Source organism: Ursus americanus, chromosome 4 (genome assembly GCF_024610735.1).
Source record: "Ursus americanus isolate L20-20 chromosome 4, mUrsAme1.1.p, whole genome shotgun sequence".
Taxonomy (NCBI): domain Eukaryota; kingdom Metazoa; phylum Chordata; class Mammalia; order Carnivora; family Ursidae; genus Ursus; species Ursus americanus.
The window spans coordinates 33,841,487-33,859,509 of NC_142130.1; the positions used below are offsets into that span (position 1 = coordinate 33,841,487).

Sequence of the window (18,023 nt, forward strand, 5' to 3'; positions counted from 1 at the left end):
CTTTCAAAAACACCAAATAAGTCAAGGGCTGAGGCACTCGGTTCTGCACAGATATTTTAAATTAATCTTGAAGCAACTTAAAAGGACTGTTTTCTCTCCTGCCCCACACCCAGCACATTTTCTGTGGCAGCTGGGTCAAGCCTGAGCCACATTTTCATCACTGACTCAGTATCAAAATATTCCTGGGCTGCCCTCTCCCCAACATCCCTTCACTGCCCCTGTTTCATTTTTTTTAATAATAATTTTTTATTATGTTATGTTAGTCACCATACAGTACATCCTTAGTTTTTGATGTAGCGTTCCATGATTCACTGTTTGCGTATAACACCCAGTGCTCCATGCAATATGTGTCCTCCTTAATACCCATCACCGGGCTATCCCAATCCCCCACGCCCCTCCCCTCTGAAGCCCTCAGGTGTTTCCCTATTTTATTTTTTATATTCTTCCCTCCTTTTCTATACACACCAAACATACCACACACATGCCACACACACACACACACACACACACACACACACACACACACACTTCTTTTTATGGTATTAACACACCATGGGACATGGATCCTAAACTTAGAGTCCTGCATAGAACTGAGGGATTATATACTTGGATAGGGAAAAAACAGGCCTTGATTTTCACTAACCTCTAACCGAAATAAAGCATTCCTTTCAATTATGAATGTAGGCAGCAAACTACATTAATGTTAGCAATACTCACGCCTCTGACATCAACAGAAACACACACGTGTTGTCCTGAAGTATCATTCGTGCTCATCACTACTTCAAAATTATGGTAGTTATAAGACTTCAAATACAGCTTGTTATTTAACATGGTCCTAAACAAGTATAAAAGTTGTTATTCCTAAAAATGGAATAACTGTACTTCAATAATTATTTTCCAAGCCTATTTATTATTTTGTACATTTACAAATGTTATTCTGGGAAGGGCGCATAGCACAGGAAGGTTAAGAGCCCCTGCTGTCCAGTGAGCATTAGAAGGTGGAATGTGAGATTGTCCCCAGAGTCATCAGGGCGTGGGCAGGGAGGCTCAGAGCTAACAGGCAGTGCTCAGTGGTAGCATGAGGCAGCTCCTGGGAGCAGATGGCTAGCAGGGCTTCTGGGTCAGGGTTTGGGTGGGCTTTGGAGACAGACCCAACACTGGCTCTGTCTAACCCCCAGTGTAATCTTGGGCAAGCCACTTCATCTCTCTGAGCTTCCAGTGCCTGTCAGCATCCATTCTGAACTTTCCCTGACTGTGAAATAGGAACAATAATATGCCATTAGAATCTTGTGAGCATGAATTGAGAAGATATATGCATGGCAGAAATTACTGCTTGGTTGACCAGTGCTTGGCTAACTCTAGAAGGTCAGTCTTCCCTATCTGGGGATTTCTGAGGCTCAGGTGTTTTATTTTGTTTTGTTTTCGAGACAGGTACTATCTGTGCCTTATGAAGGCTTCCCATAACCTTGAGCTTCAGGGATGTGGTGAAATGCCTCCAACAAAACACTTCTAGTCAGACCTGAGCCCCTGCCTCCCCTTCTGACCCTGGCTAACTGAAACAGGCACCCAAGCCAGACTGCAAAGCAGATTCTCTGCCCCACAGCAGAAGAGACCACAAGTAAAAAGGAGATGTCCAGACCTTTCCAATATTGGCCACAGGAGCCAAAGTACCTGCCTCTGGCTTCACAGAGCAGCTGCTTCTGACCTGGCATCTCTCACCATTTGGTGAGCAGTGACAGGGATTCTATAGTCCCAGGGGTCCCTCCCAGGGTGGGGCAGGCCAGGGTTGGACGTTGGCTGCTGGGTCACTGGGCAAGGAGGCCTCAGGAAGGCTGGGGGAGACCTCACAACTCCTAAGTTTGTGCAAGAAACCCCTCTACATGTCCCTTCCAAAAACTGGCTTAAATGATGTTCAAGAGTTCTTTTGTGGAAAGTGGCTACACAGTCTTTAAAAATCACATATATTGATTTTCATCTGATTATGAACTATAAAAGACTAGAAAGCACAGAAAATATAGAAAGAAATTAAAATCAATCATAAGCTTGGCCCTTTGAAATCAAAACTAAGCACTGTGGTGAGTTTTCCCCATTTATACTTATGTCGGCACTCTCACATAAGTTGGGATCATGATTACATATAGTTTTGCAGCCTGGTTTCATTACTTAGAAATACCTAGAGACATTTTCAATACAGCCTCTTAAAAGACACAAAACCGTATGTCAGACGCTGTCGGTAAAACTCACAGGTGACTGAGATGTCATGGTATCGCGAAGAGTAGTATTATGCATTTCAATATACGTTCTCCCCAGAAAACTGATAGGAAGAAAACCCATTTCACTCTTCTTAAAGCATTTATTATGTATGAAGTAAACCCTCTTTTTTAGCTTGGAGAGAATCTAGAGAAGATACTTTTGTGTCTTTGGCAAAGAGGCACAATCTATGTTTCTTTTTCACTTTCTCATATATCCCCTGATAAGGGGAAAGCTTTGAAAATTCATTGCTGGAAAAATGGGGTCTTGCTTGAGAAAGTACGCAGCAGCTGAGGAAAAACCTCCACAAAGAAGGGGTATGGGAGGAAGGGGCCTGAACTTCAAAGGGAAGAAAGCGGGATTCATATGTCAAGTCTGCCATGATAGCCCCAAGATCAAAGAGCACCCGTTTCCCTGCATGTCAGCAGAGACACCACCACCCACTTCAAAGGATCAAAAGGCCGCACAGATTCAATAAGACGCCGCCTGTGAAAGTGCTTTGTCACTGGTAAAGGACACTGCCCGGCGATAATCACGAAGTCCTAACAGTATGATTACTTTTGTTGCTTCACCGGCTTGAGCCGCTCACTGCGTGTCCCGACAGGGGCAGCGCGCAGAAGGGCAGGAGTGCAGACTCTGCAGCCGCCTCGCACCGCTCAGGCCGGCCATTCCTCACCTTCCCAGTTTCTTCATCTGTAGAATGGGATGATGAGAGTCCACCTACCTCATAAGCCTCTTGAGGTGATTAAAATGAGTTAATTTACACGTGGTGCTTACGACAGTACCTGGCACATGATAAGCACTATAGAAGGGGAGCTTTAAAAAGTCAGTGATCAATGACCGAATATATGATTGAAATAAATCAGCCAAAACCAGTAGGCACATTTTTGAGAAAGAGAGAACACGCAAGAGTTGGGGGGGGGGGCAGGGGCAGAGGGAGAATCTCAAGCAGGCTCCACATTCAGCATGGAACCCCACAGGGGGCTCGATCCCACAACCCTGTGATCACGACCTGAGCTGAAATCGAGAGTCAGCCGCTCAACGCACTGAGCTACCCAGATGCCCCCAGTAGGCACATTTTTTAAAGCTTTACACAAAACTACTACTCATCAGGAAGTTGGACTGGCAGCCTCCATGTTTCCCTAGAAAGCTACGCGCCCCCTACCCCCAAGCCCCGCTGGGGTTTGGTGGCTCCCCTCCTACCTTCTCGGCATCCTGCTCGAAAAGCCGCAGCTGGAAGCACTGGTCCAGCTTGAGCTTGCGCACGTGCCACATCTGGTGCAGGTGCTGCCGGGTGGAGTGCAGCTTGTCCAGGAGGCTGGTGATCTTGGGCACTAGGCTCTGGAAGTCGGCGCTGCCCGGGATGCAGTTGCGCCCCGAGAACCCGTCGCTGCAGCGGATACATTGCAGCAGCCGCTGCCCCTCCCGGTCCAGCTCCTCCACGGGGGCCTTCAGCACTTTCTTCTTGAGCTGTGTGTGCTCGTCAATGAGCCGCCGTGAGCCTTCCACGTCCACAGGGAACTCCTTCCGGGCCAGCATCTCCTGCAGGTCCTCGAGGCGGGACAGCAGGTGCACAGCACTGTTGAAGAACTCCTCCAGGGAGAGCCGCAGCTCGATCCACTCATCGTGGTTGTAGTCCAGGGAGCCATCGAACTCCTCGGTCAGCTGGGAGGGGTCCACCAGCTTCGTGAGGCCCTCCACGGACACCATGCTTGTCTGGGAGGGGCAGACACAGAGAGGGGCACTCAGCGATGTGGGGCGGGCAGGGCAGTGGTAGGCAGAAGACAGAAAGTCAACGGGAAAGGCTGAGATAAATCCACACATTCATGACCACAGCCTGCCTCAGAAAGGGCGAGTGGGAGAACATGCAGCCCATGGGGCAAGAGCTGCAAGTCAGCCAGGGTCAGCGTTTCAACAGACTGGCTAAAAGTCCGGGACAATCTCCTGAGCCTCTTATTCCTTCCAAGACTGACTGGCAAGGCCATAGTAGCCAAGGAATCCTGAAACATCAGCCCTGCCTTGCTGCATATCATAGGGTAGGAGAAGCAGAAGTGAGAAATGTGTGGGTAGCGAAGGGGAAAGGAAAGGGGGTGATAAGAGCGGTCTGGCTCACCTCGAAGATGAATTTGGAGCTGCCAAAGTTGGTCTTCTGCTTCTGCCAGAAGTTGTCGGGTTTGATGATGAGGGCCACGTGGATCTCGGCTGGAAAGGCTTCCTGCAGCGTCTTGAGGAGGGGCTTGATGAGGTCCCACTTGGAGCCCCGCATGTCGATGATGACGGTGAAGCCACGTTTGCACACGTCCTCACTGTGGGGAGGTCAGAGGTCAGGCACGGTCACTCTGGGTGACTGAGACTTTGGGGAACAGAGTCAAAAAGCATCCAGAAACCTGCATTCCTTTTAATCTAGACCACCCCTCCAACTTCACACCAGTCTCCTGGCTGCCTTCCAGCCCAACTCAAAATGTACTGCCTCAGAAAACCTTTCCAGATTAACCCCATCTGACCCAGGGCATTCTGGCTTCTCCCCGCACTTAGCAAGTAACTCAGCCTTCCCTACACTCAATTGTACTTGTTTGCATGTTTACTGTTCAAGCGTTTATAATTGTGTTTTTCTTTTTTGTCTCCTTTTCTTGCTCCTGGCATGAATCATGCTTTCCCTATTTGAATGCAAGTTCTCTAAAGACAAGGACCCTATTGCCCTTAAATCTGAGATGGAAAGTCTTTGGTATGAGCTCTGTCCTTCCCTGTGCCCACATCAATGACAGACACTGGTATGCTTTACCACTGAACCCAAACTGGGCCAAAAAATCTTTTTCCATAAAGGGCTCTAGGCTGATTCTATCAATAGATTAGCAAATGGTACAGGAAGCATTGAGAACATATATTTGCCACCACTGTATTTAAAATGTTTAACTCGTAGTTCAAATACATATCAACTTTTTAAAAAATCAGGTTGCTGTGTCATGCTGATTGCTCTTAGATGGCCAAGCGTGGGACTGGTTGGGACATGGATGTAGTCCAGTTTTCTCATGTACTTCCATTACACCAGCCCGGGTGTAAAAAGTCGTGTTTCAGGAAGCTAAGAGAAGGGAAACGACTCTTGGAATCAAGGCCAGATGAAGTGACAGTGACCATCTTGAAAACCAGAAAGTAATCAGGCTAAATGAATCAAGATGTTGCCATACAACTTACTAAGTAGCAACATTTATTTAAGCACTTGGACTTTAACTATAATTCCTAAGAAATAAAAGGAAGAAAAAGTAGCAACATTTATTTAAGAACTTGGACTTTATAACTCCGAAGAAATGGAGGGAAGAAAAATGCAGGTCAAAACACTTATAACATGTCAGTTTGGAAGAAATTCTACGTTTGGGTAGATAGGGGTCTTTCCTTCCATCCTTCTTAGTTTATTTAACCTATGTATCTATTTTATGACTTAAAATACATTTTGGTTAATTCACATTTTTATATAAATACTGGTATAATATTACTTTAGGATGTTTTCTTTAATTTCCTATTTCCCAGATAGCACTTACTTAAACTACTGTGCATGCTGCATGACCCACAGATGTGTCCCACCACCTATCAATCACCTAGAGCTACTGGAGGTAAGGCCACAACTGGAGGATTTAGGCCGCAAAAGGAAACAAAGCACCTTTTCAGGCTTCATTCTCAAATCTCAACCAATGATGAGAATGTCACAGGCTGGTGAAGAGACCACAGCCCCTGTGATCGTGTGAATGTCTCAAGCATACAGCAGCTTGCTTATGCTTCCCAGTTAGACAGAGAACTCCCTGGGCATGGAGACTCTTTCCATTTCTTGTTGAGCCATCCAGGAGCCCCAAAATTCCTAATACTAATGGTTAAGTTATTCTACCATATTTCTGATCACCATTTCTTGTTGATACAAAAGACTAGACTCAACACGAGCGGAAGCCTGAGTCTTTTGTTCCTCCCCAAATCCTGCATTCCAGAGGAAAGGAGTTGCCTCTTCTTTGACTCTTACTGAGTGGACAAATGGCCAGAGTCTTCCATAAATAATTTTCTCTGCCCTATCATCTGAAAGCAAGGTGACTCTTTCTTAATTTATGAAATTTCCTCCCCATTAGAAGAGAAACACCTGCTAATTATAGAAAAGTTAAAATATTCCAAGATCTTCATAAGACATGCTAATGGTAAGGAGCTATAATACTCTGGTCTGTTTCCTTCCTGTCTTTTTTGTGCATGTAATTTTCATACTGCATAGTGTTCTACTTTTTACTGCAACATAGAATTTTTTCTCATACCTAAAATGTCTTCAAAACTATTACATTTAATGACACATACTCTATCTTCTACCTATATCATAACATAATCATTTTCCTTATTTTTTTATTTTAATTTTTTTTATTATATTATGTTAGTCACCATACAGTACATCCCTGGTTTCTGATGTAAAGTTCGATGATTCATTAGTTGCGTATAACACCCAGTGCACCATGCAATACGTGCCCTCCTTACTACCCATCACCGGTCTATCCCATTCCCCCATTTTCCTTATTTCTTTACAGAAAGGCATATCTCCTTCCATGTTCACTAACCATGTGTGAGAGCCTTACTGTAGCCTCATCGGCACTGGCCACTGAATTTTTTAAATCTCTGCCCATTTTCTAGGAAAAAATATTGCATTACATTTATATGTGCACTTCTTTGATTACTAGCTATAGATCATTGGCCCCTAAGTATTTCTCTGTGACTTATCCAATCAGTTCTTTTATTCATTTTCCTATTGGACTTGACCGGCTTCTCTCATTGTTCTTCACTTTACTTGGCTTGACTCACGTTTGTTACATGCCCACTATGTCAGGCACTGCAAGGTAACTGTGGTCTTGCCTTTCCTTAGAGATGACCAGCTTCCTTGTTTACCCATTCCTCCGCCTCCACTGGTGTCACTGTAACTATGCTGACGGCAGAGATCTCTGTCCCTAATGACAAACAGTGTTGCCACCAAGAGCCGGGAGTGTGACTACCCCAGTATCTAAACGTGCTGCTCAGTAGCAGCCTATACACACGATTAACTAATAATCCCCGACAACCAACAGCAGGAACCAGGCACTGATATTCTCTAGGAAATTCTCCCTCGCTCAGGAGATGGGGACAGATGCCCAGGGGCCGCGTGCTGAGAGCTAATCTAATTGGCATCTTTCTATGAAAACAGCCTGATCTCCCAAGGCGCTCTGTATATTTGGTTTCAAGGAAGGAGCATGGTTGGGGAGGGAAAAGAACTTTTTACCAATGCTTATTCTATGCCAGGGACTGTGGTCGGGCCCTTGACGTCCATTATTTCATCTTATCCTTACAATAACTTATAAGCTTGGTATGGTTATCTCCATGTAAGAAATAACTGAGGCACAGAATTTGCCTAAAGTCACAGGACTACTAAGTGGGTAAACAGAGAGTCAAAACCAGGACTTTAAAGCCCACGCTCAGGTCACTCTATCATATTATACCCTACCATATTGCCACCTCATGTGTTTTTGTGATTGGGGGTGGGGCTTAAGAGTCCATGTTGGGGGATTAGGTTAGGTTAGGAGGACAATTAGGACAAGGCCTCCAAGTGTATGCCCACCATTCTGCAGTCTGTGCAAAATCACAAAATCACAGAAGCAAGAGAGCATGGCATATTGAAAAGTTCTGGCAATTCACTCTGATTTGGGCACATGAGTAAGAGGCAGAGAGTGATGAGAGGGTGCTGTTCTAAGTGCTTTAGAGAGCCCTGTTCTGGGTTCCCACCCTCCTCTTGCACACCCTCCCCTCACCAGGGAACAAAGCAACTTGTCACAGAGAGGCCATCCACTTTCTAGACTAAGCTCCTACTACCTAAAACCCTAAAATGCTCTGCCCAAAAGACCTTTAACCTACTTCCTGGGCCCACATGTACCTCTCTTCCAGGTCCAATCCCCCAAGGACAAGTAACACCACCAATATGAGCACAGGGATGTGGTGAGAACATGGATATATGAACGAGGGTGTCCAGACACATGCAGGGGAACAGAGCTGGGCAGTGGGCAGAGAAGGGAGGCGACCATGGGCTAGGGGCCCATCTCCCTGGATTGCCAAGTTCTAGCATGGAACTCAAAGTGGTCCAACAAATCTAAATGTGAAGTTGCTTCCCAATCCGCTATGAAGATGTATTTGTCAGGGGTGCCTGGGTGGCTCAGTCGTTACGTGGCTGCCTTCAGCTCAGGTCATTATCTCAGTGTGCTGGGATCGAGCCCCACATCAGGCTCCCCACGCAGCAGGAAGCCTGCTTCTCCCTCTCTCATTCCCCCTCTTGTGTTCCCTCTCTTGCTGCCTCTCTCTCTGTCAAATAAATAAGTAAAATATTAGAAAAAAAAGATGTATTTGTCAAAGTAGAGGGTAGATGCTTTATTTAACAGTTTGTTAGCTTGCTATATTACTTTTCAATATTTACACATAGGGTATGTGGGTTTCCGTTTATACTCTTGCCCTGGGCATCACAATGTTAGAAGCAGGCCTTCCGAACAGAGGCAGGAATGGAGGCAGACCTCTAATCAGGATGCAACTCAAACCATGGCAGGAGTGCTGGATTTATCCTAAGGGCAGTGGGGAGCCACTGAAGGGTATCATTCAAGGAAGGATCTCCCTGCAGCTGTGCAGAGTGAAAGTAAATCAGGGTCAGCCAGAGGAAGTGGTCAGAGTGGAAGCAGAGAAGCCACCTCCTTTGGGTCTTTGCTAAAATGCCTTCTACCTGAGGTCCCTGTTGGGCCACCCTATTCAAAGCTATGGCTGCCACCTCGCACTCCCTACTGCCCTTCCCTTACTTTTCTCCTTAGTGCTTATTACCATCTGGATCATATAGTTTACTTATTCAGTCCTAGTCCATCGTCGCTCACTGGAAAGTAACATCAGGGATTTCACTGCTGGGTCCCCAACGCCTGTATAGTGCCTGGTGCATATGAAGACTCAGTGCACTGAGGTAGCACTTAAGGGCATGGAATCTAGAACCAACCTTCCTTGGTCTGAATCCTGGCTCCATCGCTCACTTATTGAGGAACCTCTGGCAAGTTACGTTTAACCTCTATGTCTCAGCCCCTTTACTGTAAAACATGCATAAACATGAATACGAATAACTACATTACAGGGTTACGTTTGTTCATGAACATGAAGCGCTTACAAGGGTGCTGGACACATAATCTGTACTTGGTAAGTCTCATCGGCTAGAAGAGATGCTGTGGGTGCCCCACCAGGGCCCCTATTGACCCCTGCACCCAGCCTCCAGCTCTAAAAGTGTTGCAGCTAACAGCTCACACCTGAGCCCATCTCTGGAGACTTTCCTTCGGCTGATGGGTGACACTTCTCCAAGAGACACCTGGCCAGTGAAAACCCCACACCAGGTTGGGGGTGGGGGGGAGGGCAGGGCCTTTCTATTATAAGAAGCCAAAGCTCAGACCCTCTCCTTCAAGGTGGAGTAACTATGAAGTGCGACTCATGCTCCAGAGGCTTCTCATTCTCCCAGTCAGTCTCTAGCTAGACTTTATCTGAGACCGCATTCTTACTGGGTCCCTCCTCTTCCCTCCTCTGCTTCTCCAACTCCCTTAGAAGTTTTTCTGAAGAGAATGCCCTTAATAAATCATTTACACCTGAATCTCCATCTCAAAAAACACAGCCTAAAATATACATCTATGCATGTCCTACATATATGAAATTCTGAAGGCAATTTGATATGTGGTCTGGAAATTAAAAGAAATCCAGGTTGCCAATTTTGACTCAGGAATCATACAGAGATTGACAGAGTAGGCATTCAATAATATTTCCTGAATTAATACAGTCATGAACTGTGGTAGATATGCACAGAAGTGAGAGAACACCCAATGAAAATGAGTAAGGTGAAAAGAAACTTCTGGCGTCAAAGATAGGACTTATGGGAATATCAGTGTTTAAGAGATGGGAGAAGAAAGTAGAGAGCCTCAGGAAAACCAAGAGAGGAGTGAGGTCAAAGACCTCAGGGAAGAGAGGGTTTCAAGGAGGAATTGCTGTGCCAAATGCTGCAAAGAAGTAGGTCATTAACTGAGATCAGAACCGTTGCATTTAGCAACAAAGAGGCCTTGGTCCCGCTGGTCAGGGCAGTTTCAGCATATTAGCGCAGGGACTGAGTGGAGCGGGGAAGCAGTCTTCCTACTTGATCTCTGAAATGATTACAAGAAATGTCAAAGTAAGTCATCAGAGGTTGCTTTTGGTACACTCCCATCCCTGGCCTGGTCTTCCCAACTCTGGAAACAACCAGGGTCTGCACACGGCTCTTTGTCTGCCCAGCCCCATGTGGCTCCCCAGCCTGCCTCCTCCCCAAGCCTCCACGCCCTCTGACTTCTTTCCTCTCACTCAGTGTGCTCCGTGGAAAGCAGTTTGAGTAAACAACTTACCCTGAAATATAACAGGTAGCCTTCCTTTTCCCTTGAGGTTGTTTACCTTTTAAATGATATTTATTAGCCCAAATTAAATGTTCAGAGGCCGAGTACTACTGCACTGTATATGGGGAGGATGGACGCATAGAAAGATGAAGTTTGGAGTAACATCAGCCACAGCAACTGGGCTGATGACACATCTCCAAAGGCAAGAGAAACAAAAGATAAAATGAACTTGTGGGACTTCATCAAGATAAAAAGCTTCTGCACAGCCAAAGAAACAGTCAAGAAAACTAAGAGGCAGCCCACGGAATGGGAGAAGATATTTGCAAATGATACTATGGAGCAATAGGCCTTTAAATCCACTAAGGAGGGGAAAGGAGAGTGAGTGGCCCTGCTCATCTCCCACACCCCTCTCTCTCTCTCAGAGGAGAGCACATCCACTGCTCACTCCCTCCTGCCCCACTTGTTTCCCATCTAGGACTTGAGACCTGGACCCCCCTCGGCCAGCTTCTCACCCTTTGCGATAAATCACAGCCCCTTCAAACTGCACAGTAAACTGTTTCATGAACTCTCGGGAGCCCTCAGGCCCAGGCCATAAACGTATACTTTATGATTGATCGGATGTTTCTTGTACTCAGTTCTAGACCATTTACTCTTTTGTTCATTACACGTCACTGGAGCTGTTCTCACTCAGCCACATTGTGCTATCTCAAGAAAGCATTTGCACTGCTTTATGCCAATTCTTCTCAAACTTTAGTGACTTTCGTTATCATCTAGGACATTTAAAAATGCTGATTTCGGGAACCCCTTGCAGATATTATGATGAAAATCAGTCTGGGATGACACCCGGTAGGCTCCCCAGGTACTCCAAAGACAATACGTAGATCTCCTAGGTGTGACTTGTGGGAGTTTAATGATAATTCACTTTGTCTAAATCAGATTAGGATAGGCATTAATAAACAGTAGGCAGCACACAGCCAAACAGTCAGGGCAATGTCTGCAAGGCCCACCAACAGCTACGCTTGACAGGAGCCTGTCAAATATGCTAGCAGGTTTCTCTCTATATATCATCATGTTCTCTCAATAGAGTCATCTATTGGAAGCACAGGCTTGGGAGGACTTCTGTCCTTGTAGGGTACTTCTCTGGTTCTTTTTGCAAAAACTGAGCTCCTCCTCTCTTGGCCTAGAGAGACTTTCCCTGAAAGGCCTGGTGGCTGCCTTCCCCAACATAGCAGTCTGTGCTCAACCAGACACCTGCTAGAGATCTGCCTTCCCAGGCTTCCTTCTCTTCTTCTAAATTGCCATTAAATCATTATGGAGTTTCTGCTTCTTATCATACACCTGACCTGGCAGGCTTATCTAAACTATCTGGGCAAGTCCTGGGTTACCTCTGGGTCCCCCTTGCCCTGCCCACATCTGATGCCCCCAGAGTTGTCTCTTGATCCACTAGGCTGTGAACGCTGTTAAGGGCTGTCCCAGGTCTGATTGGTATGGGTATGGAGGGCTCAGTGGTGGGTGATAAAGAACCAATTAATAGGTGTGTTACCACTGACTCTTTACACTCCTGGTGCCTCCCCCATGGCAAACAGAAATCACAATTTAGCAGCACACTGTTGAACGCAGTACCCCAAAATGGTTTTATTAGGCACGACTATTACTGTTGCTTGTAATGCATTCAAGTGTCTTTGGAGGAGGCTTAAACTCGCCGTTCTTTAAACCACTCCCAGCTCATCCACATGCTCACATGATCTGTCTGCTTGTTGGCCTTTGGATTTGCTTCCTCTATCTTAGCTACTCGTGTCATCCCAGCCCTATTTCACACATTTGAAGACTCAATGCCTTTAGTTTGGGGGGCAGGGATTAAGATCCGGGTGCCTCAAGCTAAGGGTTGCTCTGGGGCCTGAACAGCAGGGTGGAGCACCTGTAGGCCAAGGCTTCACCCTGGGTTACAGCTTTGGCCTCAGGAAGTACCTGCCAGTCACTGCTCACTCAACTCCTCGTCCCCGGCCAAGTGAAGCCCAGACCAGCCCTGGGCATTCCATCTGAGCCACATCAGTGAACCACGCTGGATACAATGCATTGTCATCTGGCTAAGGGGTCAGATACAAATGCCACCTTCTCCCGCGGGTTTTCCCTGTTCTCTTCTGTCTGAGGGATCTCCCTCTCGCTAAAACAGACAACATGTTATCCATGCCTCTCTTAACTGCCATATTAGCTTCAATCTTGTATTAGACTTTGGCCTCTCATACCTCTATGCCTTCATGCTTGTCCACACCAACCCCATCTTTGTCTAGATAACTTCTACGCCAATTTCAAAGCTCAACTCACATGCTTCCTTCTCCAAGAAGTCTTCCCTTACTCATACATTTCCTCCCATCCCACTCCATTCTCACTGGGATAAAGGTTCTTCTCACATGTTGCCATAACCTTGTCCTTACTTTGCATGGCAGCTGTCATATGTGGGGTAACTGCAGCCAACTCTGGCTAATCGATTTCTTTATCCCTCACAGGCATTTATGTGGCTTCAAAATGAGAGCCTAGTTATGAAGGTACTTCATAAATAATATGGTGTTATGTAAATATATTATATTATCTATTAGTCCATTAACTTACTCATCCAACAAATACTTACTGAGCCCTTACTCTACAGCTGGCCTAGTGCTAGGCACTAGCAATATAAATGTGGACAAGACAGAAACATGAAGGTTACATTCTATGGGGAGAGATGGATACCAGACAGTAGCTAAATAAGGAGAATAAATGCAAACTGTGATAAGTCTTAAGAAATTATCAGGTGGTCCAGACAGGCCACTATGAGGAGCTGACAGTTAGGCAGAGAACAAAGCTATGAGAAGGAGCAAGTTAAGGAAATGCTGTAGAAAGAATAATACAGGCAGCAGCAACAGCCTGTGCAAAGGTCCTGAGGTAGAGAAGAGCCTGTGTGCTGGTTGCTCCTCCATTACAGGGAGGAGACAGAGGTAGGGAAGTTCAGTAAGGAAGCAGGAGACCAGCAGCCAGATCTAGGTTGGAGCTCTAAATTTGGGGAGCTCAAAAACTCAAGCTGGAGAGAAATATAAATTGGGAGCCAAACTAATGAAACAGAGCAGCTGTTTTTGATTAAAATAGGACGTACACATATTAATGACATAAGCTAATTTTATTGAGCACATGACAATCTCTGTATGCCAAACATTATGTATGCATTATCTTATTTATTCCTCACCTGAACCTCACAAGTAGCTGCTATTATTTTCCCACCCCATAGTTAAGGAAGCTGAGGCTCAAAGAAGTTGAATGACCTGCTTAAAGTCACCAGGAAGAGTCAAAATCAGTATCTGAATCTGCTCTGTTTGATTGCTGTATCTGTCACGCTACCTTGTCTCAGAGAGACAAAGACGACTTGAGCTTGAAACAACTTTAATGCTTACTCCTGCGAATCCTTCACTTGTTGCCCTCCACTCTAAAGTGAAAGATTTGCAGGAGTATGCATCAAAGTCACTTCAAGATCAAGTTGTCTTTGTCTCTCTCTTTTTAGAGTTGAGGGCAGCAAGCTCCCAAGAGAGAAAGTGATTTGCTCAGGGTCACACAGTTTGGGTGGATGCTTTGGCCATCTGCACTACACATCCAGCTGTCAATCTCCCTGCTTCCGGTCTTCTATTAAGCCATGAGAACTCTGGAAATGAGAGGAAGAAGAATTCTCCCCAATATCAGATAATCAGGGATTGGAGGTCCAGGGTACCCTGTGTTGAGTACGAAAGCCCCTTCCCAGGAATGAGGGCCATCTTGATGCTGCTTTCCACGTGCTCTGGCAGCAGAGGGATGGCCTAACCTCGTGTGTCCCAGCTCCTGGGATGACACCTGAGCTTTAGCCCGTATCTATCAATGTCCAGTAGTTTCTCACTTGAAACAGCTCCTGGAAAAAATCTAACATCGAACCATCCTGATGGCAGGTGGAGGAGCAGAGGTCCACAATGAGCACCACACCAACAGACCTGGCGAGGGGGCAACAAGGGTTTGTGCTTGATGGGTACTGCTGGGGGCTGCTCAGGTGGTACAAGTTGTGGAGCAAAGGATGTCACCAATATAGGGTGTCAGAATCCTGGTGTTGGGGTCCAGGAAGGCCCAGTGCTTGGGCTATGGTGAAGCAGAAGTAATTTTCAAATTAGACTTACTCACTAAGTTGTCCAGGGAAGGTGAGAAATTGCACACTGTGGTGGGAAGGTAGACTGGTCACTGAACAGTGGATGACAAAAAAGAAGGACAAGGTAAGTGAAGGACTTCCTGTGTAATGACAGCAACATGGGCCGTGCCACACACAGCTCTGTCCCCACAAGCAGAAGCCGACAGCATCGCAGGATGATTCGGAAGGATGACTGGAGAAGTCTCACCCACACTGCACGGACAGTCTTTAATACCTGGAGGCAGTTCTCCATGAACAGAAAGAAACCAGCAAGGAAGGAAGAAAGAGTAGCCCCAGTGAGTTACCCACTGCACCCTTTTCCCTAGAACTGTGCTGTACCTGTGTCTCCCTAAAATCACTTCGTGGGCTAAGTTCTCCATTTTGGATTTGAGCAGAAAGAAAGGTCTCTGGAGCTCTGAGGAGGAAAAGATCCCCCGGACCCATCTGTGTCAGAGTTCTCACACCCTCTTCAGGCCCTGGAGAGTCTCTGGCTATAGGATCTAGATTTCCTTTCACTTCTTTGTCCATCACTCTGATCTGGGTTAACCGTTTTCTACTCCTTGCTGCTCTTCTAATAGAGCCCTATGCAGATTGCCCCAAACCACACCACACCCACTTTCTTAAACAACCAGAAATCAGCAGGTGTTAAAGAAAAGTGCTAAAGACACATTAGCACCGGCTTTAAAGTTTCTAATTGGTATAATCAGAAGCAGTAAAAAGAACATTGGAGGAGACAGTGACTTACTGAGAAATGAGCCACGCTCTAGGGAACGCTGCGTGATGAATGAGTGTTTGCTGGTACAGACAGTTCTCAAACTGGCCCTTCCCAGCGGGGAGGGCTCCTGGATGGCTGAGTGGCTGAAAGGCGGGAGAGAGGAGCTTCAAGAGGTGGCAGCCCCCCCCCCCCCCGCCACTGATTGTGGACCTCTCTTGGCTGGCTCACAGGTGACTGTCCACCACCAGCTGGCTTTCTGTCAAGTTCTCTTCAGAATCCATGTCAATCCATTCAGAGGTTTTTGTTTTATTTCTTGTTTTTTATTTGTTTCTTGGGTTTTGTCTGTATTTTTTTTTACTGGAAGACACTCTTTGTCCACTTCCCCAGGTCACGATTATTCCACGGAATTTGTGTCTCTTCTGCGCATTTAACAACATATCTTTTGCATCTGTACCTCTGACCTTTGATGCCAGGGCTGGGGGGCAAAGGTCAAAGGTGAGGCTTTGTCCTAAATCTAAGCTTCAATTCCTCCTCTAGAAAGCGAGGAGACTGACTAATTGGTGTGGGGTTGGAGTCAGTAGTGTTTAAAAGTTCCCCGGTGATTCGGATGCCCGTCCACGGTTAAGCCACTACTACAGTAAAGATTCTGCAGATGTGCCTGCCCCTTTCCAGGTCTAGAAGCTCCCCCTGGCCAGTCCCCCAGGCTCAATTCTCCCAGAAGCAAACCCAACTCTTGACCAAGTCAGAGAGACCCAGGGAAGCCTCACGATGGAGGCCAAGTGAAGACGGTTTCCATTTCCAACTTTTTAAAGTCTGTTGCTTAATTCCACTCAAAGGATGCTGTTTAAACAAACAATGCGGAGTGCAAATGTGCCCAGGATATGGCTGATTCTCCATCTTCCCCTCTCTGCCACCCGACCCCCACCTCCAGAGCTTAGTAAAGTACTGAAGAGCACAGACTCAGGCTCCAGGATGACTCCAAGCATCCCCAGGTGTGGCCATAAAATGATAGGTCTAGTGGCCTAAGAAACACACCAGGACCCCTGCATCTACATACTGACCTGTCCTAGATGCCACCTTAAAAAAATAGGGGCCAGCCAGGGTAAGCTGCACAAACTGTGGTGTCCTTGCTAATCACCAGGTCACATGACCATCTCGCAGGCTCTGAAACATAACTTCCATTCACCAAAGGAAGAGTCTCCGCTTTCTAAATCAGACTGGCTGGGGGGCGGGACATTTGGAAGTTGCTACGCTTGGCTGGGGGAAGAAGAGCTTAGAAACTCCTAGAGAAGGACAGAACAGTTGCCGCTACAAGTCTGGGGCTGGCTGGCCGAGAGGGAGGGTGGTGGAGGGGCATGTTCACGGAGGCTGGGATGGAAACCGACATGTCGATTTCCTGATTTCCCACCAGCAGCCTCCTGTCCCATTTCCCACCCTGCCCCCACAGAGCTCTTCATCCCTTCCTTCTGGGGCATTCAGAACATGAGGCAGAAACAAAACAGAAACCAAAACGGCAGAGGCAAAGAAAGAACAAACTGGAAACTGAAACCACAACCTTTCCACACAGCCCTCCCCTGTCCCTGTCGCCCCCAGACACACTCCAGGGCCATGTTTCTCAGGCCTTCCCCACGGCCCCTTCTTTCCCCTATCATCAGGCTGGGTACAAAACAGTTATCTTTTAACTTGGAAAAAAATTCATTGTAGTCACTGCTCATACATCTGTGAGGAGTAAACTGAAGATCAAGTCCACCTTCCTGTCTAACCACAGCACCTCAGTCACCCCAACAAAAGACAGAAGGAGTTTTTCTGAAACAGGGAGAAAGAGAAGAGAGAAGAGAGGGGACCAGGGCTGCCCGCCCACCACCACCTGCCAGGAAGCAGAGCAGTGATTCTCCTTGCTCACCCCAATCCCTGTGGCTATCACCACTCCTTCTCCTGCTGCTGCTCCCTGACTCTCCCCACCCTTGCACGGGATCCCCCACTCTTCACCTGGGCTCTGGTTTCCTGGCAGGGCAGGTGGACTCCTCATTAATAAACCACCCGTTTCCTCTGGGAAACAGTCTTTGGTCAAATCGCACCTGTGCACACCTTTACTCCTCCCCCTCCCCATCCTCCTTCTCAGGTAATGGTACTTTCTTGAAAGTCCAGCACCATTTGCCTACAGCATAGGCAGATACATGCCCAAACATACCCACCAACACAGACACCCTCAGCTACCCCTCACGCAGTCACCCCTGTATGCCCACTGGGCTTTACCAGCACAGGAGCTCTCTTTCCCATGGGGCAGGAGGCCCTCATCCTGCAGCCAGCCCTCCTTCCCTCAGGCACCCGGCCAGAGTTGGCCTGGCCAAGGGCACTGATGAGGTCTCCGTGACGTATGTGGAAGAAAAACCCTGTGATGGCTTAGGCACAAGTGGGGAGCCTGAGAACAGCAAGGAAAGTCACAGAGAGCCAGACAGAGGTAACCTGA

At 46.9% G+C, this 18,023-nt stretch overlaps 1 protein-coding gene across 21 annotated transcripts in view; it reads right to left on the bottom strand.

The window, feature by feature from the left end:
• KALRN (kalirin RhoGEF kinase) overlaps window positions 1-18,023 on the bottom strand; it is a 637,031-nt gene that overhangs the window by 416,621 nt on the left and 202,387 nt on the right. For all 21 annotated transcript variants that reach the window (XM_087861563.1, XM_045812696.2, XM_045812695.2 and 18 more), the window contains exons 4-5: window positions 4,364-4,556; window positions 3,454-3,966 (exon numbers count right to left, since the gene is read on the bottom strand). In XM_087861563.1, the coding sequence (XP_087717689.1) occupies window positions 3,454-3,966; window positions 4,364-4,556 (706 nt within the window). The remainder of the gene's footprint in view (window positions 1-3,453; window positions 3,967-4,363; window positions 4,557-18,023) is intronic.